Below are 26,123 nucleotides of genomic sequence, written 5' to 3' on the forward strand. Positions count from 1 at the left end.
TTTCCATCCTAGCTCTACCATGTTATCTATTTCCAAGACTTTATTTTTAATATTTTTCTTTTACCTGCCACTGCCCATTCCTTTACCTTGAATTCCCAAGGATAGCATATCTCTTACCAGCTTAATTTGTTTCTTCTCTGAATCTGAAAACTATTGTTGCATCTTGTTGAAGTTCACATAGCTTTATTTTTTCTCTTTTTTAAAATTTATATTTACTTATTTTTTGGAGAGAGGTGAAGGGAGGGAGAAAGAGAGGGGAAGAAACATCGATGTAAAAGAGAAACATCGATGTAAAAGAGAAACATCAACTGGTTGTTTTTTGTATGTGCCTGGACTGGGGACCAAATCCGCAACCCAGGCATGTGCCCTGACCGGGAATCGAACTGGCAACTTTTCATTTTGCAGGGCTATTTTTTCAAAAAAACTCATTCTTCTAAAGTATACAATTCATTGGTTTTTAGTATATTCACAAAGTTGTGCAGCTATCACCACAATCAAATTTTAGAACATTTTCATCACCCCAAAAAGAAACCCTATACCCATTAACAGTTGCTTCCCATCCCCCTAACTTCCAAACCTCTAGCAACTACTAGTCTATTTTCTGTGTCTATGGATTTGCCTATTCTGGACATTTCACATAAATAGAATCATATAGTATGTGGCCTTTTGTGACAGGCTTCTTTTACTTAGCATCATATAGCTTTATTTCTATTTTCAATGTATTCCTTCCCCCTTTTTGGTTTTATTTTTCAATTATCTAGCTGCCACCTATTCTCAGATTTTAAATGGTCTTTTATTTATCTTTTTTCTGGAATCTGTCTTCCATTGTTTGTGTATTGTGCTTAAATTTTCAACTCTTAAAATTAGTAATTTTTAGCCCTGACTGCTGTGGCTCAGTTGGTTGGGTGTTTTCCCACCAAGTGAAAAGTTGCCAGTTCTATTTCCGGTCAGGGCACATACCTGGGTTGAGGGTTCAGTCCCCATTTAGGGCTTTTAGAGGAAGCAACAAAGGGCTGTTTCTCTCCCTTTCTTTCTCCCTCCCTTCCCCTCTCTCCAAAAATAAATAAAATCTTTTAAAAAATTAAGTAGTAATTTTTAAATGATTAATTTGATTATTAAAATCTTAAAATTATTATTTCTTAGTTCCTTAGGGAAAATACAGTCTGTGACTCCCCTTGTAACTGCTTTAGATGTAACCTGACATTCCCTCTTCTGTCTTTATGGCATTTCATGTTATCACTGGGTGAACAGCAATTTATTAGTTGTTAGTCTGTTTTTGTTCCCAACACCTTTCCTTCCAGCTCTCTTGTTTTATAGCCTCTTCTGACTATTTAAACTTTGTTATATTACAGAATTCCAAGATAGTTATCTGAGATCTTCATTTTTCTTTTGTTTTCTAACACCATAAAATGCCTTTGGTCAGTTTTGAACATCCTCATATTATTGAATTCATGTAATTCTCTCTTGTAGATGCATTTCATCACCTACTGATTGTCCTCACATTTACAGCCATCCTTCCACTCTCTGACTTAACATTTTTTTAAATATGCTTTATTGATTATGCTGTTACAGTTTCCCAATTTCTTTTCCCTTTGTTCTCCTCCACCCAGTGACATCCCTCCCTCCAGTTGCCCCTCCCCCCCTTAATCCATGCCCATTGGTTGTGCACATAGTTCTCATCTTCCTATCTACTCCACTCCCTCCTGCTATGCTTCTTAATTCCTGTATCATCTCCCTCCCTTTGTCCCCTTCCTCCTCTCTGCTGATCTTCCCTCAAAATTTTTCCCATACCTATAATTTTTTTCACACTCTTGTTGCCTACTTAGTTTGTCTTTGTTTTGGTTCCCTAGCTTATGTTGTTGGTTGTTGTGATACAGTCTTCATTTTAATGTTCATAGTTTTGATCCTCTTTCTCTGAAACAAGTCCCTTTAACATCTCATATAATAGTGGTTTGGATCTGATGAACTCCTTCAGTTTTACTTTGTCCTGGAAGCACTTTCTCTGACCTTCTATTCTGAATGACAGCTTTGCTGGATAGAGTAATCATGGCTGTAGGTTTTTGCTTTTCATTACTTTGAATATCTCTTGCCAGTCCCTTCTTGTCTGCAGAATTTCTTTTGAGAAATCAGCTGACAGTCTTATTGGGACCCCTTTGTATGTAATTTTCGTCTTCTCTCTTGCTGCTTTTAAGATTCTCTCTTTATCCTTAATTTTTGACATTTTGATTATAATGAGTCTTGGTGTGGTTCTCCGCGAGTCCAGTTTATTTGGAATTCTCTGTGCTTCCTGGACCTGTAAGTCTATTCTCTTCCCCAAGTTAGGGAAGTTCTGCTTCATTAATTTTTCACATAATTTTTCAATTTCTAGTTGTTCTTCTTCACCTTCTGGTAACCCTATGATTCTGATGTTGGTCTGCTTATAGCTGTCCCATAGGTTTCTGAGCCTCTCTTCATTTTCCTCACTTCTCGTTTCCTCTTTCTGCACTGGTTGACTGATTGTTCCTTCCCTGTGTTCCGATTTGTTGATTTGATCCCTGGTTTTCTTTTCCTCACCACTAGTTTCGTATGTGTTTTTGTTCATTTCAGCAGGACTAGCCTTCATTCCTTCCCTGTCTTATTTCAGATCCGCTGTTAGGTCTGTAAGCACTTTTATAACCAAAGCTCTGAACTGTGCCTCAGAAAGATTTCCTATCTGCTGCTTCTTTAGATTAGAAATTTGCTGTCTGGTCAGCTGTGTCACCGGGATCTCTATCATGATCTGTGCCATCTTTAACAGTTTTGTGTTTACTTTTGCTTCCTGGGCAGGGCTGTCACACCTCCTATGCTATAGAGGGCGGAGCCCCGTGCATGTGTCACAACCGGACTACCCGTCTCACCACGCTGTGGTGTTTTCTGCGGGGGTGGGGGTCCAGGATGGTTTCCTGCCGTTCACTCTCTGCTGAGAGACCAGGAGCCTCCTCCTCCGTCCCCACCTCCACCAGGCCTCACAGTCCAAGGCAATGGAGATCTGCCTTCCACAGTGTTGGAATCACAAGCTGATGGGTCTGGTCTGCAGCTGGGGGTGCTCCCCAGGTTCTTTTCACCTCCCCTTAAATACAGGTGTCTGTGCTTACTGCTGTCCTGCCGCCATTGCTGCTGCTGCTGCAGAAAGCACAGCTTGACCTCTCCTCCCCGGCTTTGCCCCTCCTACTTGTCCGGACAAGCACAACTTCTTTATAAGTTCATACGGTGGACTTCCATTTATTTTCTGAAACTTCTCGTTATTGCTGGTTTTGCAGTAGTTGTATTCTTTCTTAGTTGTGGAGGGAGAGGGAGCGTATCAGTCTACGGCTCCATCGTGGCCAGAAGTCTCCTGTGTTTGTTTGCCTCCGCGTCCCAGGTAGAGCTATTGCTCTTGTTACGTTGTAAGGGGCGGAGCCTTAGGGATTCCTCAGTACAGGGTGACCTGTTTCGCCACGTTGTGGCTCTGTATGGGGGGGAGGGGTCTGAGAAGGAACGATGCCGCTTGCCCAGCACTCGTCCCTTTTCCAGGTACTTCTCCCACTTCTGCACCAGACTGACGCCCTCCTAGCTGCTGCCTTGGCCGTCGTTCCCAGAGTGGGTAGGTCTGCGGACATTCTAGGTCTGTGGGGGCCCTTTTAATAAGTGGACTCAGCTGAGAGACCAGCAATTTCTGCCTCCGTCTCAACCTCCACTGGTTTGCACAGTGAAAAGCAATGAGACTTGATTTTCCCAGGAGCTGGGACAGTGAGCTGCTCTGTTGAGGAGCTGGGAACGCTCCCCAGGTGTCCTTCCTGACTTTTTAAAACGTGTGACTGCACTTTCCACTGGCCTGCTGCTGCCACCACCACTATCACACCATGTCCTCTCTGCCCTGGCTCCGCCCTTCCTGCCTGTCTGGATGAGTATTTCTTCTTTATATCTTTGTTTGCTGGACTTCTATGCACTTTGATTTTCTGGAACCTCTGGTTGTTTCTAGTTTTGAGGTAGTTGTATTCCTTCTTAGTTGTGGAGGGAGATGCAGCATGTCTGTCTACGCCTCCATCTTGGCCGGGAGTCCTGATTTAACTTTTTTTTTTTTAAGTATATTTTATTGATTATATTGTTACAATAGTTCCAATTTTTCCCCCTTTGCTCTCCTCCACCCAGCACCCCCTCCCCCAACAATCCCCCTCAAGCCCATGCCCATGGGTCATACATACAAGCTCTCCTGCCTCACCCTTTCATATAGTCTTCTTCTTCTTTTTAAAATGAATTAATTAATTAATTAATTTAACAATAAAAAAGAACAATTCCTCCCTCTCAGACTTAAGACCCTTTATAATCTTATAAAGGACAATGGGCGAAGGTCTCGAGCTCTTCTAGCTGCTTCAAGCTGGACATGGTCATCGTTCTACCTACCCTTGGGTCCAGAAATCTCTAATAAAAGTGGGGGTGTGGAGAGGAGGGTGGCCTTCGCACATGGGGCAGGATCGTGCAGAATCCAGGTTGGTTGGCTGTCCCCAGACAACGGCATGCTTGATTTAACAGGCTGGCATCCTTGTTGTATTTGGTCATGTTGTGATGTAGTGGCCTTTTCTGTCTCTCCGTGGTTATGAGACTTCTCTCCAGCTAGTATTCGGTTGGTTACTCCAGATGATTTCTCCAAAATTAAGTTGTAAATCCAGACTAGTTTTGGGAGGAGGTTAGTGTAGCTTCCACTTACTCTTCCGCCATCTTGTTTCCCTGATTTAACTTTTATGAGCATTACTTCATGCCCTTCCTTCATTTACTTTTGAGTTATTCCTAAGTGTTCCTGAGGACTCTAACGAAAGCACTGTCTTTCCCTTTTGCATTTCCCTTTTTATGTGCACTAACTCAAGTAATCCTCACAATTTCCCAAGAAATGATATTATTGTTACCAGTATTTTCATTTTATAGATGAGGGAACTGAAGTTGTGTATTTAAGTCACAGTTTTCATCTGCACTCAATTTCTGAAATTGGAATACTTTTTTTTCTTATCCATTTTTTTCAACACTTAGCCCAGGTCCTAACCCTCAGCAATTACTCAATAAATATTTAATTTATTGGATAAGTGAATGAGTGAATGAGCACATGAATGAATGATATACTACCTGGTAGACTGTTCATACCAAATGTTGTCTTTCAAAGATTTTGTTTCTGTGAAGGCCCATAGTATTAAATCATAATTCAGGAGTATTTTAGAGGTGGAAGGAATGGGTCTCTGAAGTTTGTTACCACTGGAGTTTTATGGTATTAATACTCAGCAATGTAGCATTTAGCAGGGTAGTATTTATTAATGCCAAGTTTGGAAGGTAAGAAGACAGTGGCCCTGGCTGGGTGTCTCATCGGTTGGTTGGAGCATTGTCATGTTGTGCCAGGGTTCCGGGTTTGATCCTGGTTCAGGGCGTGTGCAGGTTTCAACTGGTAAATGTGTGGGTGGGTGGAACAACAGGTTGATGTTTCTCTCTCTCTCAAACCAATTAAAAATTTTTTTTTAGTTAAAAGGCAGTGCAGAGGGACTGGTCACTTAAGTGGTTGTTTGGCCACTCATATTTGGCCATGATGGTAGCACATTTACTCATTACTGATAAAGAGAGGGAGCTGTGTGCAGAAAGCACCTGTTTCAGTAGCAGGGTGGGGAGAGAGGGAGAGGAAGTATGTTATTCTAAAAGTTTTTTTGTTCAGCTAAAGTCTGAATCAAGATCAGGTTAAGCAAACATGGTACCCACCTTTGTTTCTTTTACCTGCTTGAGTAAATCTGCCTCATATTTTATTGCTTGGGACTTCATTTTTTCAGAGAGAGGTTAAGTTCCACTACCAGCCGTTTACTATAGAAACTTGTGATTTATTGTCAAGTGTTGGGACAACCAAGATGAATCAGTTCCCGTGATTAGTTGTTTTACATAGGAACAGAAAAGACTGAGATTCATCCTAAGATGTTTTAATGTCAACAAGGTGAAAAATGTTCTTCTTTTGTTCACCAAAACTTTTGGTCTTCTTAAGCAGGAGCAATAGAAGTACGCTATATATAATTTTGTAGGCCTGGGTTATTTGGTAGATTAAGAATAACAGCACTTTTAATCTTTACTTTTCTTATTCACCAACTAGATTTTAGTTTAGATAATCCTCATACTACTTGGCCATTACAGACCTAGTTATGAGGAAAACTGTAATGCAAAGTGAAGTAATTTTTTAGAATGTGTATGAACTAGCCCAATCTGATTGCTTCTCTTATGTTTATTGTTTCAAATCTCTGGTGATGCAAGCTTCTAGGCATTTGTTATGCTGCTAGTTCCCAAGGCTGTGTCTCCAAACATTCTTTGCTTCTTGATTATTCTCTTCTTTCCTTTGAGAGGACATTCAGATCCTTGGCGCTTAGTGACTGAGGATATCTCCTCCAAAGCAAGCATCACACAGAAAAAGACCAGGATACAGAAAGGAGTTCAGAATAGTCTTTCTTTTTTGAACTGGACTATGTCATTCACTCAAATTACACTCAGTTCACCAAAACTAAGCACCAGTTGTGTGCAAGGCATAGTTTTCATCCTGAAAGAATTGATAATATACTTAAGAAGGCTTAAGAATGTTAACCACATCACTTTCCTTGCAACAAGCAGCCAAACAAGGCAGGAGCCCAGTAGGAACTGTGTAACTTCACCCCTCAGCCTCTGTAAAATGAGCTGACAAAAGCCATAAATGCTGGTGAGATTTAAAATCAATTACCAGGAAGGAATGTAAGAAATCTTATTAACTATTCTCCTGTTTACATTATACTTAACAAAATAATTTAGTGGCCTTATTTTGACCTTCTGCTTCTAAAGAATCATTCTTATGAACTTGGACCCCAGGATCCACGTGTGTGGTTACTCATTAAATCCTTATCTCTTATAAACTCTCTTGACTTGGATTTGACAAGGCTGGAACTCAGTCACTGAGACCTAATGCATTTCCCAGGTATTTCACATTGGGCAGCTAAGCTCTGCCTTATTTTATCATGCTGGTGTCCCTTCAGTTCTGGCAAAAGGTTTCATTGTAAATTTAGCTTTATATCAAAGCATAAATAAAAAGATACTTAATTTGTTCACCAGTTTTGCTTGCCATGGACACATGTATGTTCGACCTTGGGAATACTAGCAGTAGTGTGTCATCAGTACAAGTTGGTCATCAGGGGCTTCCTAAAGAAAAATTCAAGTTAGAAACAAATTTGGAGCAATTATTGATTTAACCATTTCACATATGCTTTTGTACATAGAAGGAGCAACAAAAAGGCTACACTGATAAGGAGGTCAAGCATCCACATTGATAATAAGAGCTAATGTTACCGATTTCTCACTATGTGTCAGGCACTGTTAAGCCTTCATGTGTGTTAATTGTTTAATCCTCACAAGAGCCATGTGGGGTGAGTCCTGTCCTTAGCCTCACCTCATGATGAGGAAACATGCAGAGCACTGTGGTGTCTTACTCCAGGTCATGCAGTGAGGAGGTGGTGGAGTCTAAATAGGAGGTTGCCCTGCAGAAGCCATGCTCTTACCCACCTCTCCAGGGGGCAGTAGGTTCCTATTCCCACCATTAACTTCCTGACTCCCGTGTTTCCTAACCTTCCCACCCACTGTGGCCAGCAACCACAGCTCCCTGGCCTTTCCTAAGCCTTGAGCCTGCTCTCTACTCTTCCCACATCCCACACTTTGCCCAGCATGAAGATTCTTGGAGCTGGTCTACCTGGCACCTTCATGGCCCCAGGTCACCTCTGGCCATTTCCCCCCTTACACATTATCTGTTACAGCCACACTAAACTTACTTCCATCCCTCAACTCTGCCTGCCAAAAGCTCCCTTTCTGGAGGGCCTGTTCACGGACTATTGTAGTATCACCCACAGCCTCTGGCCCTGCTGGCTTTCATTGGGCTGACCTCTCTTCGTCTTTCAGTTCTTACCTTGGAGGACACTTCATCTGGGACTTCCTTAACCTCCAAGTCTTTGCAAGGTGCTGCCCTCCTGTGCTTTCTGGAGCACCATCACTTCCTCATCCTACCTGCTGTCTAGATCCCTCTTCAGGTGACAGCCCCATAGAAGTAGGGGCCATAGTGGATGTGTTCTGGCTTGTTCTCTGAGCAGCAACAATGGTAGTCACAATTAATAGTAGTCATAACAAACCTCAGGGATGTGCACCCCAAGGCAGCATCAGAACTTGTAACTACAGAGTTGGGCACTATAGCTGCACCCTCCCTGGTGGTGGGCATGCTCCTGCTTTGAAATGCTGGCTTCAGTATCATGTATGTCTCTGTGGGACTCAGGCTGCTGCCCTTTAGGTCTGCTGGCTCAACCTTTTCTCTGCTTTAGCTGTTACACCTCCAGGAAAGGCCTCCTTCACTGGCTCTTGCAGGTCCGAAGCTGCACAGGGGGTGAGGGTGGGGAGAAATAGACAGTTACCTGGACAAAGATTCTTCCTGGGTTTGAGAGCTGAGGCCAGGGCCCCTCTGGCTTCCCTGGCCTTATGCTCCAGGACAGTCCTCACCCACAGGGAGCAGCTACTTCAACCAGGGAAGCCCCAAGCCAGTGGCATCTCACTGGGAACACTCTTCTGGGGTCAGGACCAGCTGCAGACATAATGGAAAACTACTCCCTTCAGTGGCAACTTCTAACCCCCTGCAATAAAAAAAATGTCCTTCCTCTTTCTGGTCTCCCAAGTGGATCTTTGCAATGGCAGCATGTGCTCCCTCGGGCACCTCTCCCTCCCCACTGCCGGGCAACATACCCTGCCATACTCGGGAGTCAGGGGGGAGACCCTTAGAGCAGCTCCAAGGACTGGTCTTTTTGTGCCCTTCTCTGATGAACCAGGAATAAGCCCTGCCACCCCAGAGACTAAGGCCAAAATAGGACTTTCCTCTGATTAGCCCCTAAAGGTGATGTTTTTCAACTCTCCCAAGGTGAAACAACTAAATCAAGTCAGTGTTGTCAGTGACAAGAGCCTCAGAAATTCCTATAAAGTTGCTTCTACTCTTCCGTTGTATTCTAGTTCATGTTTCCAATTCATGATTATGCATGTAATTAGTTATAACTGTGATTAATCCTATACATAAATTGGGATGTATATTTTTGTTAGAGAAAAAAAAATGGAAGTTCAGGACCTCAGTTGAGAGTGAGCATGTAACTATCTCCTTTGCAGTCATTTAAGCACCCAAAATTATTTATCTGAGTCTTCTGATACCCACCTGGGATTTGGCTGTACTCAAGGATGTCGCCAGGTATTTTAAGGAATCTTGCCAAATTCTCAGAAAATTGACTTAAAAACATACACCATATAATATTTTTATGAGGAGAGAGGAGATGAACAAAGATTACATAATAAAATGGTGGTGTGATTATAAAATGATTATGGGTTATTGGTTAAGCAGTCCTAGGTTGTTTGACTAATTAATTTTAAAGATTTATTAAATACATACTGAATGTAAGAAAATGTTCAGGTTCAGCAATAGACATAGCACCTCTTGATTGAGTCTTTCCATGTTGGCTTTTCATTCCCACCTTCTGCTGGAGCTTAGATTCTCCAAGACAGACCCCTGTTTTGTTCTTGGTTTTATTTTCCATGCCCAGGGTGGGGCAAAAGTAGGTTTACAGTTTGTATGGAAAATAATGTAATAATTAATAAATAATAATACAAGAATAATCTGTTTCGCATACTCACAACTGTAAACCTACTTTCCCACCCTGTATAACATACACCAGGCCTAAAATAAACATTTGTTGAATAAATTATATTGTCAGCCCCTTCAGTACATTTGCAGTTTGGTTAAATTCCCAATGGATTTCTTTAAATCAGATTTCCTTCTTTTTCAGAAATTCGTTGAGTTCCTCATTATTTCCCAAGCAGATAATTGTGAATACCCAGAGCAAGGACCTATACACCTGTTACAGCTGCTTAATAGTGTAGCATATGTTAGTATGCTATTTCAGCCTTTAATGAGAGTTGTAAAGATGTATGTCAATTGTCTGTTTAATCAACTTTTTTTTTTTAAGTGAGGATTTTGTGAGAGGATAAATTTCATATAGACTGTAGCTGAACAAGTTCTGAATGTACTTGCTGTTAATGTTTGGATCCAACAGAAAATAGGTACTTCATAAATGTGAATCAATGGAGCTTCTTATTACCCCTGTTGGTACATATTATGGTCTCACTTTTCATGGTAGTTTTGAAGTCCCTGACATAGGTAAAATGGTCCGTACTCTATGTCACCCTTACAACTAGACTTACCATAATATGTGTCAGTAACTGGTATTGAGAGAGGAAAATAAACCCAAGAAATGTAGAGGTTCTACCATTCTGCTTTGTTGCTGTCACAAAGAGGTCATGTGGCCCTTTCAAGGAGAAATTTTTTAATGCTCACTTCAGCCCCCGAAGGTGAAATGTGCAGCCATCACTTAGAGAAAATCCGTCGGCAGCCGTCCGTCTCGAGAGACGATGGTGTAGCTTCTTAAGAGTCTATCTGCACCGCCGAGAATGGCTGTGCAGTCCGACTCGGGAGTGACACGGTATCTGTCTCCTCCCGTGTTGAATCGACATCTTGCGATGACGCTGGAGTGTCCTCTCCAGTGAAGCTGAAGCTACAGAGCCTGGGCAGGGTGATATGGAGGGTCTGCTGTTGCCCATGCAGCAGACCCCCCCTCTCTTCGCAGCTGAAGGGTCCAAGGGAAAGACGGAGTCAATACAGCTTGGCTTCAGGTGCGCCGCAGGAGTTGCCGGTGTTGACTACAACGTCAAACCGCCTTAGGGACTCCGGCTCCGGATTTTCTGTCGGGGTTTACTCCCTTAGCCTTTCCCCTGAAGAGGTATGCCGCAAGGCAGCGGAGGTTTTTTGGAGTCAGAGTTTTCCTTCTCTGATTAGAGAAAATATAGTGTGAGTAAATGGTGTGTCTTGGAGGCAAATATTCCTCTGAGGCTGTGCATCTCTGTAAAGATGGAAGTCAGTAGTAAAACATGACATATTCACATTTTCACTTTACTTTCAACTTTTCAGGAGCAGGTCCTGCACAGAGAGCAAGATGGAGCTGCATTCAATCAACTGTGGTTTCAACCTGTGCTGACTGTAATTTTTATCCATAGGTTTGAAGACATACCTGATAGCGGGTCAGAGAGCGAAGGAGTCTCATTGCAGCTGTTCAGAGGCCTTGCTTTCTGGCTTTGAGGTCATTGATGGCTCACGGGTGTCCTCAGGCCCTAGGGGACAGGGGACAGCATCACCAGGGAGTGTCAGTGACTTGGCGCAGACTGTCAAAACCTTTGATAACCTTAAGGTTAGTTTTTTTTTTCCTACTTCTAGAACTTTATATTAATTCTGCAGTAGAACATGTGAAATAATAAATAGCCTTTGGGGCAGTTGCAGACGACTTGGAGTGCCCTTCAATTTGGTTTTGTGACTTTTTTTCCATGTAGTATAAAAGAAGCAGCATTTTGCATCTGTAATATCTTTTCTTTTTTTGACATATTCTGCACCTCAATTTTCTTTCTGCATAAAGATGCTTCTCACTTGAGTTGTTATTTTCTTTTTCTGCAACATATGGAATCTTTTAGGATTTCTAAAAACTAAAAAATAATGGTAAATGTGATTCTCCTCATGTCTTGCTGGAGAGCTAGTTGGTCTTTTATTTCAGAAACCACTTTCTCAAGTATTTCTATGTCTCCTAGAATCCAGTGTTTTAGGGTTATTTTAAATTTTGTTGGTGTGGGTGAGCCTTATGACATAGCTAACTGAAGGAGTGAAGGCTTGCCGAGAACGTTACAGTATTTCATGATTGGAACAGAGATATCCAGGTAGCTGTTGAGGAGTACCCATTTCTGTCATATTGAACTACTAAGCAGTTAATATGATGGATCTTGGGCATATTATATCCATCTACTTTATGAGCTGTTCCTCAGTTTTCACATTTGATTTGGTTCCCCCACTTGTACCTCTTCTTAATTTTTACAGTTTAAATATTTGCCATTTCCATTTTTTTAAAAAGACAGAGACAGAATCTTTATCCTTTTTACTTTTGTACTCTCAAATACCTCAATGATATATTGGTCAGGATGATGGCCTATTCTAATGATTTTAATCCAACCCCTGTTCCTTCTTATCCACATTAATTAACAGATTTGAAAACTAGCAATGTTGGTATTTAAGCTTAATAGATATCATAATGTGGCAATCAGCTGCGGTTATTTCACTGTGTCAGAATCCACAGGACTGATCACCAGTTACTTTGTGTAATTATTGCACTCAGTTTTACTGACAGTGCTCATATCATTTTCGTTATGTGCTTTGTTAACCTAGTGCAGAGTTGCTCAGCCTTGATACTATCAACATTTTGGGCCCGATAACTGGTGGGGGCCATCCTATGCACTGTGAGATGTTGAGCAGCATCCCTGGTTTTCTACCCACTCAGTGGCAGGAGCTCCTCCTCCTCCCATTGTGACAACCAAGACTGTCTCCAGCATTGCCCAGTGTTCCCTGAGTGGGTAGAGGGTAAAATCACTCCAGGTTTAGAATCAGTGGGGTAGGTATTAGATCTTGTCTTCCCATACTCTCTGGCACATGCGTAGCAGCTAATGTATCTGATATTTCCTTGATGCCTGCACACTTTTAAGACAGCTTCTTTGCTGGGCTGAGGTTTTGCAGCAGTCAGGAAGGAGCTCTGGGTGCATCAGCTGTCACTGAGCATGGCAGGGAAGAGCTGTGTCAGGAAGGAGCACAAAAACTTGGCGCTGTCCAAGTATGGTTTCATTATCTAGGGAGAAACAATTTCCTCCAGGCTTTAAACTGAGCTTTATTTAAGTAGAGAAATAGAGCTCAAAGCCAAAAATGAATGATTTGTTGTGTTTGCTCCCATTTTAGATTTTGTGTATATGAGTTTCTATTCATTAGGGAATGTAGTTGCTGACTTCACTTAAAAAAAAACAAAAAACAAAAACTTGAATGGACAGAATCTATTTACTGTATTCTCTCATCTTGTATATATTTTCTAAATAATCTGAAAGTGTCCTGAAAATCTTGTGATCTATTAACTTGACTGTATTTACCAAAAGGAATGTGAGCAAAAAAAGAATCTTTGTGCCCTTTCCAGAAGGGACAGATGAAGTGGATCTTGCAGTATAACTTCTGGTGTTTTGATGATTTTGTGGGGGATCATAGGACATCTCAAACTAGGGCTGTCCCAGAAAGTTAGAATTAGAGTTGGAGGGGAAGGAGAGCAGGGGAGATAGAAGACTCGGTCTTCTCTCCAGGCTTTGCCACTTTGGGAAGTCTTTGCCATACTCTTCCCCTTTCTGCTTCTAGTGCCTGTGGTGGGAGCAGGTGAGAACAGGCATCAGTGAGCACTTTATAAAATGTAAGCACTGGGTAACTGAATGAATCGTTTTGAACTAGCAGTCTAAACTTGAAAGGCAGAAAACTGAGGTCTCTGCCTTAAAGGTTATATAGATTATAATACAACATATAAGACCTTTCCTCAAGTAACAGTTTTTAACAATAGAAACATAAAATATCAGTTGCTTGCTCATACATTCTTTGGGTGGGTTTCTCCTCTAAACTTGCTAGTGCCTCATACAGATGTCATTGGCTTGTTGCCTTATGTTGTCTGCACTATGGTTAGCACTTCTCATTAGCTGGAATCACAGACTAGCTCCTCCTGATCCTTCACCGGGGTCTGTTGACTCTCCCTGTCAACAGACTTTAATCTCCTTTGTTGCTGTTGTCACCTCATCCAACCAGAGCTAGCTCCCATGGAGGTTTGTGACAGACCCCACATTTCCTTCTAACCCTGGTGTAAGGCAGTGTTTCCCCTGTGTTCCCTTGAGCAGTACTTTCTCTGGATGGAAATAGGCGACAAGCATAGAAAAAGGGTTCTGGTAAATTTGGGAAGTTCTCAGGTAAACAGTACTGAAAAGGTTTCTTTACTGTAGGACTTCTCAGAGCCTTTAGTATGCTAACATGCACACTTAGGTCGCCAGAGATTGATGCTGCATGCAGCATTCTCAGGCCTGTTTGACTACAGATTTCTGTTTTCAAGCTGTTCCTTTGGGAGAATGCTTGTCTAGAGAAAGGAGTTTCATGGAAGAACTATGAAATTAGAGCAGAGGTGTTCAGTAAATATTCGTAAAATGAATACATGCATATCTTGGTCTTGTTGTTCATCTTACCTACAATGCTCATTGCTTCCCTTCTTCCTGAAAAACTCCTCTTTTCCTTTCACAGTTCACCTTCATTACTGTTTTCTATGACTCCTCTACCTAATAATGCTACAACATTATAGCTTTAACATATGCAATCTTCAATATTTTCCTTATGTTTCTTATGTGCCTTACTGTGAGCTCTTGGAATGCAGGCAGGGCCCATGTTTTAAAAAAAAATTATATTTTCCCCAGAAGTCCAGCATGGTGCCTAGCATATAGTAGATAATTACAACTTTCTTTTGGCTTACATTTTTAATTCTTAAATGATACACAGGAAGATAGAACTCCGTAGAGGTAGTCTAAGAAGGACTGAACTGAGAAGCCTGAGCAGAACTAAATAGAACCAAAGCAATGTCTAGGAAGCATTTGTTTTCCCTCCTAGCACACATGTCCTATGTGTCTGTAAGTTATTTCTCAGTTTGTAGCTGAAGAAGTCTTACCTAATATTTCATAAAACAGTCTGAGTATTGTGATGACCTACTAAGAAACTGTAATCATGTCAAAAGACAAGGGCTTTGGTCCTCAGTTCAGAGAGAACCCTCCCATACACAAGCATTGGCTACTTGACTGAGTGACAGTGAAGTTTTTCATTAGGAAGCCCTGGCATTGCACAGTGGGGGTCTGTGGGGGAGCACTGCTAGGACCATGGCACTCAGCTCTGAGCCTGAGCTTCCAAAGATAGCCCTGGGGTTTGGGATGGGGGAAAGAGGAGTGGAGTTAAGAAGGGAGTCCAGGAAGGAGACAAGGGCTCTCTCTCTCTGTCACAGTCACAGAAGGCAGCTTTTGTGCTGTAGGAAGGGCTAAAACTCAAAATTGAAGATCGTTCTAAAAGCCTTGGCTTTGGGAATTGTGAGCAAGTCGCTTAACTTCTCTAAGTCACAGTGAAATGGTGATGATGAGGCAGTCTCTAGGGGTTGTTGTGAAGAGTAACTGAAGTAACACTCATGAGTGCTAGGTTTGTAGTAGATGCTCAGTTAACACCAGGACATGCATTCATTCACTTCACGTGGAGACGTGGACGGTGACCACTGTAGGAGTAGAGGACAGGAGGAGACATAGATACTGTGTTGAGTTGCCCACAATGAGTCATTGACTATCTCGGGAAGGTCTCCCCTTCTCTGCTTATTCTGACTTGAGACAGGTTCTTCCGTTTTTACCCGTGGTTGTTGCTGTGGGGGATGTAACCATGTCACAAATGTATAATCGGAGTATGGGCACTTGGCCTGTGTAGTGTGACCTCAGCTCTGCAGAGGAGGTCTGCTGCTCATTTGTCATGAAGCTGCAGGTGATAGATAGAAATTACACATGCCAGTAACAGTAGTTACTCTAATGTCTTTGTGAAGTACAAAGAAATGAAAACCAAAGATGTGGGTGGCTTCTTACTTTCCTTCCTTCCTTTCTTTATTTCTTTTTCTTTTATTACATCAGTCCTAATCAGTGAACTATGTGAGCTGTGACAGCATTTTAAGTTCCCCTCTGAAAGATCTCAGTGGAAATGCACTTGCTTGGCTATCATTGTGAGTTTACCTTAATCAGTTACTCAGAACCCCAGGGCTGTGTGCTCATGGGGTGAAAGTTCCTACATGTTTACAGTCAGTAATGAGGCTGATGGTATGGATTTGCTCACATGGAGCAATTCAGAGAGGACCTGTCCTCTTTTCAAAAGGGTTGTACTTTTCCTTTGAGGTTACTAGCCCTAGGGCTCATTCTTCTGTGACAGTTGCCATGACTTTTTTTTTTAAATGAATCCAAGTAAATGATCACTTCTTTTACCTCCTTGTTATTTGTATTATTTGTATGTAAAATCATTATGATTAGGCTCAGCCAGCTCAGTTTGAGGAAGCAGAAGGTCTCTACTTTTAATTTTAATTCATTATAGAAATGGAAAAGGTGGTAGATCTCTCTCTCCACAGGTAGATAGATAGATGGATAGATATACACAAATATACACACTATATATATATAGTTTAGAAATTAAATATTTATTATAAATGGTGACTATACTTAAAACCATTAAATTACATGGGTGAATTGTATGGTATGTTAATTAATCTTAATAACGCTGTTATGAAAATAAATACATAGTAGTCTTGACTGCTGGCTCTGAAATATGGATATAAAGTAAGTTTTTTAAAAAGTACTTTTTAAGTTTTATCTATATTTTTAGTTGTTTGTGTATGTGTCCTTCAATTAGAAGAGAGCATATCACATATAAGTTGACAACTCTTTCTTACAGAGGAATTTTATCTGATAGATGTAGAAGAATGAGCGAAAGAGAATCCCCATTAGAACATCACGGTAATAGTTGTTGCAGGCAAGATCCATCAGTGAACTCTAAAATTACTGGTTTTAAGTTTAAGGAGAAATGGGATAGTTGCATATCCTCCAAGCTTCTTTCCTCTCCTCCAGATATTTATTCCTTATAAAAGGAAGAATAGTAACTGGCAGAGGAAAACCTGGCAGGCCCCACCTTCACTGGATGAGGAAGAGAGCATCGTGGTTAGTAAGACTGGCGGAATCTTGTCACCGTGATGTGAGGTGCTGAAAAAGGCACATCCACTCTGTTCAGGTTTCCCCCAGACTCAAAACCTCAGTCAACTTGTATGAAAGCATCAGACAAATCCAAATTCAAGGGCAGTCTACAAAATACTTGACCAGGACACTTCAAACGTGACAGGGACAACAAAGACAAGGAAGACTGAGGACCTGCCACAGCCTGGAGGAGACTAAGGAGAAAGAACAACCAATGGCAACATGGGTCCCAGGTCAGGACTACAAGCCATTAGGGGGAAAACTGAGAACTCTGAATATGAGGTATTAGACATAAATGAAATTTCTCAAAATTTGAAATACTTTCCTTTTCTGACTTTTTAATGGAATATTTCCACAACATAGCAACAGTATTTTTGTCTTGTCAGCCTTCTTTAATAAACGCAGTAGCTACTTAGGACTCAGGGATCTGAGCAGGGTTCTATGATTCTTCACTCTATGATTTTGAGATCCTGTGCCTGGTTTTCACAGGTTTTTGTTTTATTTGTGGTTTTGCCTCCAGTATTCTCGAGCTGTTAATTTCCTGGTCCTAAAGCTTTAGGTTGCCTTTCTTTTTCTCTAACAATTACTGCTTCTATATCCCTCTAATATTTTTGTTTCTACTTTTCTCTGGTATTTTATTAGCAGAAATCACCTATGCGCTGGCCTGCCAGTGGTATATAGTAGCCAGGAGGACTTCTGCTAACATTGCAGGTGATTCCTATTCACTCGGAGATGTCATATGTGCATGGTTGGGGTTGAGGGCACTGCTACCTGGCCTTAAGCTCCCACTATCATTTTCTAACTGTGTGACTCTGGGCAAATCTCTTCTCTTCTTACCTCAGTTTCCTCCGGTATAAAATAGGGTTAATCATAGTGTTGGCTTCATAGGTGTTATGAGGACTAAGTAAAGTGATATAGATAGAGAGCCTAGAACTTGGAATGTATCCTCAGTAAGCTGTATTTGCTATAACTGTTGCATGTTCCTGTATGCTATGTTCAACCTAGTTTTGGGTTTGGGGAGGAAGGGGTGCTTCTGGTCACAGAACAGCTTGCCTAGTAGTCATATTCAACAGACTGAACAGGCAAAGCCAGGATTTTTTCGATGTTTCCTCCTCATTTCTCAGAAAAGAGGCTTCCCTGCTCCCTCCCTTGACAGCTATGAAAAAGGACAGCTGTTAGCTTAGAAATGATTTATCTTGTGAAGAGAAATAGCCTTGAAGAAAAATAAAAGACTTTTATAGCTCTGTACCATATACTCTGAACAGAATGTAGGGTGGATTCATCACAGTCTCTTGAAAAGCAAATGCAAATGCCCCCAAGTGTGTTAGATAAATAGGTATAATCTTCCCTCTGAGCCCATGTCCATACTGGGGGAAGGAGCACAGATAATATGGGAAAGTGCTGAACTTGCTCCAGGGTGATCTCCAAAGGGGTCTCAGGTTTCCCAGGCAATAAGCAGCATACTCTTTGGCCCATGAAGTACTCTGTTTGAGGGACCTTAGCTGTTCTTGATGAAGCTTCTCTTGGTGCCAATGTGCCAATAGTGCCACTTAAAAGAACCGGGATGTGGTCCCGTCTGCCTTGGTTACTTCATGGAATGAGGCAGAGGAGATCAGAGTGCCAGGATTATTCCTGGGTCCTCCTTGTACCAGGAAAGGGGGCCAGAGAAAAGCTGCATGGTGGTCAGGGGCCAGAAGCACCGCAGTCTGGGCCCTACTGTTGACAAGCATTTGTGTCGTGAGAGCAATCACTCTTGCCTCGCAGTGATTATGAGAATTAATTGGGGTCAAGTACATGAGACTTCAGACATTGCCTGGATAAGGATGTGAGTATCATTCATTGGCATGCCCTCTGTACATTGGTGTTTCTAAATCGTAGCAGCTGCTATCATTACAACAACATCTTTATCTAACATGCCTGCCACTGTTGCTTCCCTGTGAGTCAGGTTTTCAGGCATGCCCCCCAAGGCGGGAGGATATCCCAGGTAGTTCCCTAAATTCTGAAATGTTTTCCAGTGAGAGCTTCTCAGGGATGGGGTTCCTGGCAGCGGTGTAGGGGGAGAGACAGATATTTAATGGGTTGGCAAACATTTTGCAGAGATGTCTGCATTCTTAGCAAAAAGCAGTTTGTAAGATGTTTTAACCCAGTTAAAATGAAGCTATAATATATATTAGTTAAAAGAAAATGGCTGTCACAGGTGGAGAAGGAAAGTAAACCCATCTAACCATTGCATGGTGGGGCCCTTCTCATGCAGAATGGGTTCTCATCACAGAGCAGAAGGGAATGTTGAGATATGAGAATATCTCCATCAGGGCAGATGGATTTCTTGAAGACTTTTTTTGTTTCATTTGTCTTAAAGTTTTAATCAACCCCCTCACCCCACCCCAAGGAAAGTAGCTGAAAAAGAAATAGAATGACAAAGCAAGTTCACAGCTTGTTCTCCCGCCTAACCCCATGTTCCCACTCTGGGCAAAGCTGCTGTGGGACTGCAGTGAGCAGTGAGCACTGTTCAGGCCATTAGGAGTCCCAGCCATAGGTCTTCCTCTCTACTGCTTCACAGGTGACCCCAGTGCGCCCCTGAGCCTCCCTGAGTGCAGACTCCTAGACCATTTATGAACATCTGGGCTCTGACAATGTATGTCTGTGCCTTTGGTCCCTGAGGTTCTTTCATGGGCAGCTCTACAAGACCTTACCTCTGTATTAGAACATCTGACCACAGCAGGGTACAGGCTGCATAGCCTCTCTTTGTCAAAGGGACATAACTTTGACCTGTCTGTCTGTGAAGACCACTGTCCCAGGCTCCTTGAAGATTAGCTGGTTCCCTTGGGTACTGGCCTTTCAATGCCTTCACAGCCAAGACCTTCACAGAGAGGGTGCAAAATCTGAGTTGTGTGGCCTTGATTCCTATCAAGGGGCTCCTTTGTGGAGGGTGTATGCCCTTTGCTGTTGGATTGGTTTGATAGTCGCTGTTGTATATTTGTGGCTCTAAATGCATAAAACATCTTGTATACATAAAACCAATGTGCAGTAGGAGTTCCTAAGAAGCAGATGACCTGTTTTAAAGTGCATCAGGTGTACTTGAGGAGAGAAAAATGCTTAGAAACAACTGATGCCAAGAGAGAACTAAAAAAGGAATGCCTTTGTAAGAGCAGATGCCAGGGATGGCCATCCTGTCCATGATCCTGGGGCATTAAGTTACCAGATGAACTGTCTTTATAACCAGAGAGAATAGTGACCAGAAGTTTTAATATTAAGTACCAACATTTATTGAATATTTACTAACACTTCAGACATTGTGCAGAGCCAAGCTGTGATTAATGCACGTCCATCTCCACTTGTCAAACCCTCACCCATGGCAGACATTACCAGTCAATCACAGTTCTCCTCCTGTTGTCCTTGGATGTGGCCTCATCATCTTCAATTCACTATTCTAGAAAGCCAGTATCGTGGGATTAGAGTCGGGGCACAAAACAAAGCTGATTTAAAATACTTCTGATGTGCTTTACTTTTATAAACTCATTTTGTCCTTATAATAATTCTTCAAGGTAGATACAAATCCTTTTTACCAAGGAGGAAAATGAAACTCAGAGAGAGTTCCTATTAAGTGGTAGAACCGGTCCATGACAGTTTGATTTCAAAGACATTGCCTTTAATCACAATTACACTACTTCTGTAGTCTTAAAAAAGTAGTCAGAATAATAGCTGTTTACTCTTTCATCGTGTCTTTATGAGATTGGTGAAAGTCCCTGGACCTTAAGGGTTCGACTCAGAGTTTCTCAAATCATTCCCATGCTCCAAGTTGTATCCACTCCACCCCCAGGCAACTACTTGTGCCCTGAAAAGGCCAGTGTTTCCCTAGAGAAGCAAACCTGCCACCACTGCCACCACCAAAGTCATTTACTTCTATCCACACTAGGGGGCACCCTTAGGACCTCACTGGGTGTGTCTTGGGCACATTTACGTACTTTATTTCTCCCATGGTGGCTGGGAAGGACACTCCCATTTGTGTGGTATTGGGATTTTTTTTTTTTTTTAAGAAGATCAGGGCCCCATTGGTAAAATATTTTGAAGTTTAATTCAGTCGATACTAAGATGTACTTTAAAATAATTTTAAGGCCCTGGCTGCTGTGGCTCAGTGGATTGAGCATCAGCCTGTGAACCAAGTGTCGCTGGTTCAATTCCCAGTCAGGGCACATGACTAGGTTGCATGCCAAGTCCCCAGTTGGGGGCGCGTGAGAGGCAACCGCACATTGATGTTTCTCTCCCTCTCTTTCTCCTTTCTCCTCTCTCTAAAAACAGATAAATAAAATAAAGAATTAAAATTAAATAAAATAAAACTAACCCTGTTAAAAATTAAATAAAATAAATTGAAAAAAATAAATAATTTTATTGTATGTATTGATAATTAGAACATTTTACCTATTAATAATGTCAGTTTTTAAAGAGTTATAACCATATTTTACCTCAGTACTACTGTTTGCTCAGGATGTTATGTTTGTTGTCATTCTTTGATGAATACGAATGTCCAAACTTAGCTTGTGTATTGCATCAGATTCCCAAATTACACACCTCTTTAGAGTCTTTATTTGTTTTATTTAATAGAGTGTGGGCCTAAAACCTTAAGTTGGGATGTGATCTGGGTCATATTCTTACCTTTAGGCATTAAATGACACTTATTTTAAATTTCTGAAGTAATATTTAGCCTCCTATAATGTATTCCAATGCTTTACAATGCTATGTAAGGAAATTTTTTGAGTCCTAATAAATCTTTGCAGCTACAGTTTGTCTTCTTCACTGGAAGCAGTTAGTTGCAATTTCAATGACAATTCCTAGTTTAATGGATCACATTAATAATAATAGTAAATTTATTAAGAGAGCCAGGAACAATGGTAGGCTATCTACATACATATTCATTTAATCCTTACCACAAGAAAAGTGTTACCAGTCTCTTTTTTACAGATGAGAGAGCTGAGGTGAGTGGTCTGAACAAGATCCTCCAAAAGGAGTAAGGATTTGAGGTGGGATTTGAACCCTGGTTTGCCTTTTCTTTTCTAGATCAGCTAATTTCTGCTGATCTAAGAATTCCTAGATCTATAAACAGGCCCCTCTAATTATTCAGCCTATTTTATAGGAACAACTTGTAGACCTTGGCTTAGTGCTCTCAGGTAGGGTAATGGCAGGTTGTTTGTTCAATAGCAGCAACCTTATTGAGATGTGATTCATATACCAAGAAGCTTACTCTTTTAAAGTATACAATTTGATGGGTTTTAGTATATTTGCAAAGTTGTGCAACCATCATCACAATCAAGTTTAGAACATCTTCATCACCCCCAAAAGAAACCCCGTGTCCATTAGATCACTCCCCATTTCCTTACCCTTTTCTCCCCCTGGCAACAGCCAATCTCCTTTCCATCTCTATGGACTTGCCTTTTCTGGGTATTTTATATGGATGGAATCATACAATATAGGCTTCTGTGTCTGTCTTCTATCACTGAGTGTAATGTTTTCAAGGTTCATTGTAGCTTAAATCAGTACTTCGTTCCTTTTGATAGCTGAATAATATTCCATTGTATGTATAAGCCATATTTTATTGGTCCATTCTTCCATTAATGGACATTTGAGTTGTACTTTTTGGCTGTTCTGGAACATTCACATACAAGTCTTAGATGATTGTGTTTTCATTTTCACTTTGTGAGTTTGTCTTTAACTCATCCTGGAGTGGTTCAGTAAGCCTTCCATTTGGTTGCAACCATTCTACATGACAGCAAATTGCAACAATAGAGGACCTGCTTGAATTACATATTGTGGTCACGTTTTTTGGGTGAATTCCTATGGTCTGTGTTTTTCCTGTAGACCTGCCCTTTGTGCAGAATCACATTTGCTCCCAAATCAGAAGCTGGTGCAGAAGAAGAAGCAGTGCAAAATGGCTGTCAGGAGGAGCACAAAAATAACTCCAAGGTAACAGGCTCCTGGCTGTCATTCCTGTCAGTTCTTCTCCCGGTGCATCCACTTGAGGTGACACTCCTGTCTTGTCAACTTCTCTGTTCTGAGAATAACACCTCTTAGGTGACACCGTTCTATACCTTATAGTCCTTTGAGTTTTGAACAGACCAGAAAAGAACAGGATGGAGAGTCAGAACCAACCCATGAAAAGTAATCACATGCTGACCTGGATGGGATCCCTAATGGGCAATAAGGGTTCAAAGATATGTGCATTAAAGTAGTTAGGGAAGGTTTGTGGGGCTGGAGGTTGGACTAAAAATATGGTGGAATATGGATTAGCAAAAAGAAGAGGGGACTTCGGGATAAGAGACATCATAAAAGAGGGGCTTGGGGTTAGGGACAGCAGTGAGAAAATGCCAGAAAAGTCTCATTTGGAACCAGAGCCAGGACTGGAGTGGAAAGCTGAACAAAGACCAACCCTGAGAGCCTTTCAAGCAGCTATGAAGGCTGGCCCTCCAGGAGGACAACATCTATCATCCTCCAGCTCCATGTCATCTGCCCACAGACTTGTGTGACACTGGGTCAGTCTGTGTTGCAGACAGGCAGTCACCCTTTCTTAAGCTACTGCCCATATGGGTTTCCTTTTTCCGGATCCACCCTTGCACTTCTCCTAGTCCCTCAAACCTTCCCCACAACCCGCTGGAACCCTGGTTCTGTGATCAGCAAACTCTGAGAGCCTCAACCTCCCTGGTTGCCTGGAGGTGCAATTTAACTAAGAGGGTAGGGAAAAAGCATGTGGGCAAAGAGGTTGAGAGTTTGGATTGGAACAGAGGTTTGGAGGTACAGTGTGCTGTCCAATGGGACTCAGCCCAGCAGAGGGGTTGGGTGGAATAGCTCTGTTGTACACCCATGGGTCACTTCTATGTCTCCTTCCCTCTGTATTGGGGCAGGCTTCTGGAGGACATAATTCTAAAACCCAAAATGGACTTCTGAGCCCTCCCCAAGAAGAGAAGCTCACCAACAGCCAGACCTCCCTGTGTGAGATCTTACAGGAAAAGGGAAGGTGGGCAGGTGTCAGCTTGGACCAGTCCGCTCTCCTTCCACTGAGATTCAAGAACATCCGGGAGAAAACAGATGCCCACTTTGTTGATGTTATCAAAGAAGACAGGTAAGAGTGGAGCCATGGGCACTGAAGTGAAGTTTGGAGGTAGAAGCCTCTCCATTTTTCTGAATTTCCTTATCCCTCATGTGTTGTCAATATGTCACTTTACTTTGAAGTAATTTAGAATGTATAGAAATTTACATGAATAATACAAAGAATTCCATTTATACCCTTTGCCTGATTTTCTAACTTAATATTTTACTGTTTGTTTTATTCTCCTCTTTCTCTCCCTCTTTCTTTATGAACTCTATTATTTTTTTTCCTGAACCATTTAATAGTAAGTTAATACATCATTCTCTTTACCCCTTAATACTATGTTTCCTAAAAACAAAAATGTTCTTTTACATAATCATAGTTATCAAATTCAGGAAATTTGGCATTCATGTGGTATTTCATCTAGCCTGCAGTCCATATTCCAGTTTTGTCAGCTGGTCCAAGATGTCCTTGAGAGTACTTCCTTTCCCTCTAGTAGAGGATCCAGTCCAGGATCCCAGGTTGCATTATATAGTGTCATGGCTCTTCAGCCTTTTTAAACCTGAGACAGTTTCTCAGCATTCTGTGTCTTTCATGATATCGACTTTTTTTTTTTTTTTTTTTAATGTAAGTCTGGTTCTTTTATAAAATATTCCTGAAGTTGGATTTGTGTGACGTTTCCTTGTGATTATATTTAGGCTGGATGGATACTACAGAAGGGGTATGTCCGTCTCAGGTGTAATATCTAGAGGCATCTGGTGCTTATTTGTCCTTCATCTGCATAGTAATTTTGATCAACTAGGCAAGTGTTGCAGACTTTTCCAATCTATAGTTATGAAATTCTTCTTGTGACTGATAAGCAGTCTGTGGAAAGATACTTTATGATCATGTAAATATCCCATTCCTTATCAAACACTAGATTTTATCTCCACTGATGCTTCTTGCCTATAACAGTCTTTACTATGATGGTGTAGAATGGTGATTTTCCTGCTCCAGCACCAACTATACAGTTATCATTTGGCACTCAGCATTCTGCTGTAAAGAAAAATCCCTGCCCGTTTATTCCTTTGCCTGCCTACATGTTATCAACCTGGACCCATGGAGTCCTGTTCTACTTAAAAGGCTATAGTCCATCATTGTCCTTACTCTAGTTCGATGCTTTAGGTATGCCAAATCTGGCCACTGGGAGCCCCCCTTCAGGCTGGCTCCTGTCTCCTTTTGACATGGCTCCATCATTTATTTTCAGCAATTTCTCGCATTCTAGCAGAGAGATTTTCAGCAAACACGCAATACCTGACTAAGTCAGGTGCACTGACCTCTTTTCCCTTAGATTGTCAAGTAAAAAGAAAAAAAAATGACAACAGCCAACACAACAGTAGCCTTCCAGTGTGAACGAATCAAAATTATACTTTTTTGTTGTTGTTGTTCAGATCAGCAAAAGATATATTTTTTGATGTGCTGCAGAATTTTAGTAATTAGTCTATTTGTGCCATGAGAGGAAAAAGTCTGACAACGCTGATCTAGCACAACAGGTTATTCCAGGCTCATTTTGTATCTTCCCTGCCCCAGCTCAGGAGTCAGACATTTCTTGAAAGAGCCCTCATTCTATTTAGTGAAGAATGGTATTTAGATATATATTAGCTCTTAATGTCTAACTTAATGTCATCATGGTCAAAGACATACTCTATGTGAATTCAGTCATTTTACATTTACTGACACTTGTTTTATGGCCTCACCTGTCATCTTTTTTGGTGAACATACCCTTGCAGTTGGAAAAAATTATATTCAGCATTCATAGGATGTTGTGATGGTGGAACAACATTAGGAAATGGGATTTTCTGTTTTCTGAGTCTGAGATCGTAGTAGGGTATTGCACACTTAACATAAAAAGAGAGTGCAATCTGCTTCAAGGAAAGCAGGAAGCATATGTACAGTGAACCCTACTATGTGTCAGGCACATGCTAGGCACTTTACCTATTTCATCTGACTTAATTCTAGTAGTTATTGTATGAGGCACAGACTACTCCCCATGCCCGTTTTTGCCTTCTGAAACCACGTTAACATTCCCTTAAATGTACAGCAGTTTTCTGCAGTAGAAAAAGGATATTAACTATTTGCTGGAAGTTCAGAAAAGAATGAGTCACGTATAGACGTTTGATTTCTCTGCTGTTACAGTCATTGAGCATTGTTACTTTTCAGGTTTCACATGCAATCTGCATTTGTGACAGTAGCGCCAAAATTACACTAAGTGTAAACACAGTTATGTGATAACAATCTCTTAGCTTTCTTTGATGATGGTGGC

The 26,123-nt window shown here is 41.4% G+C and overlaps 1 protein-coding gene across 1 annotated transcript in view; it reads left to right on the forward strand.

Annotated features, from left to right (window-relative positions):
• The window catches only part of ADCY9 (adenylate cyclase 9), a 155,826-nt gene that overhangs the window by 109,805 nt on the left and 19,898 nt on the right, over positions 1 to 26,123 (forward strand). Inside the window, exons 3-5 of the mRNA XM_090277121.1 lie at positions 11,104 to 11,294; positions 22,597 to 22,701; positions 23,637 to 23,854. Of these exons, the coding sequence (XP_090133247.1) occupies positions 11,104 to 11,294; positions 22,597 to 22,701; positions 23,637 to 23,854 (514 nt within the window). The remainder of the gene's footprint in view (positions 1 to 11,103; positions 11,295 to 22,596; positions 22,702 to 23,636; positions 23,855 to 26,123) is intronic.

This window comes from Furipterus horrens, unplaced genomic scaffold, assembly GCF_987537825.1.
Source record: "Furipterus horrens unplaced genomic scaffold, mFurHor1.1.pri manual_scaffold_5, whole genome shotgun sequence".
NCBI classification, from domain to species: Eukaryota; Metazoa; Chordata; class Mammalia; order Chiroptera; family Furipteridae; genus Furipterus; species Furipterus horrens.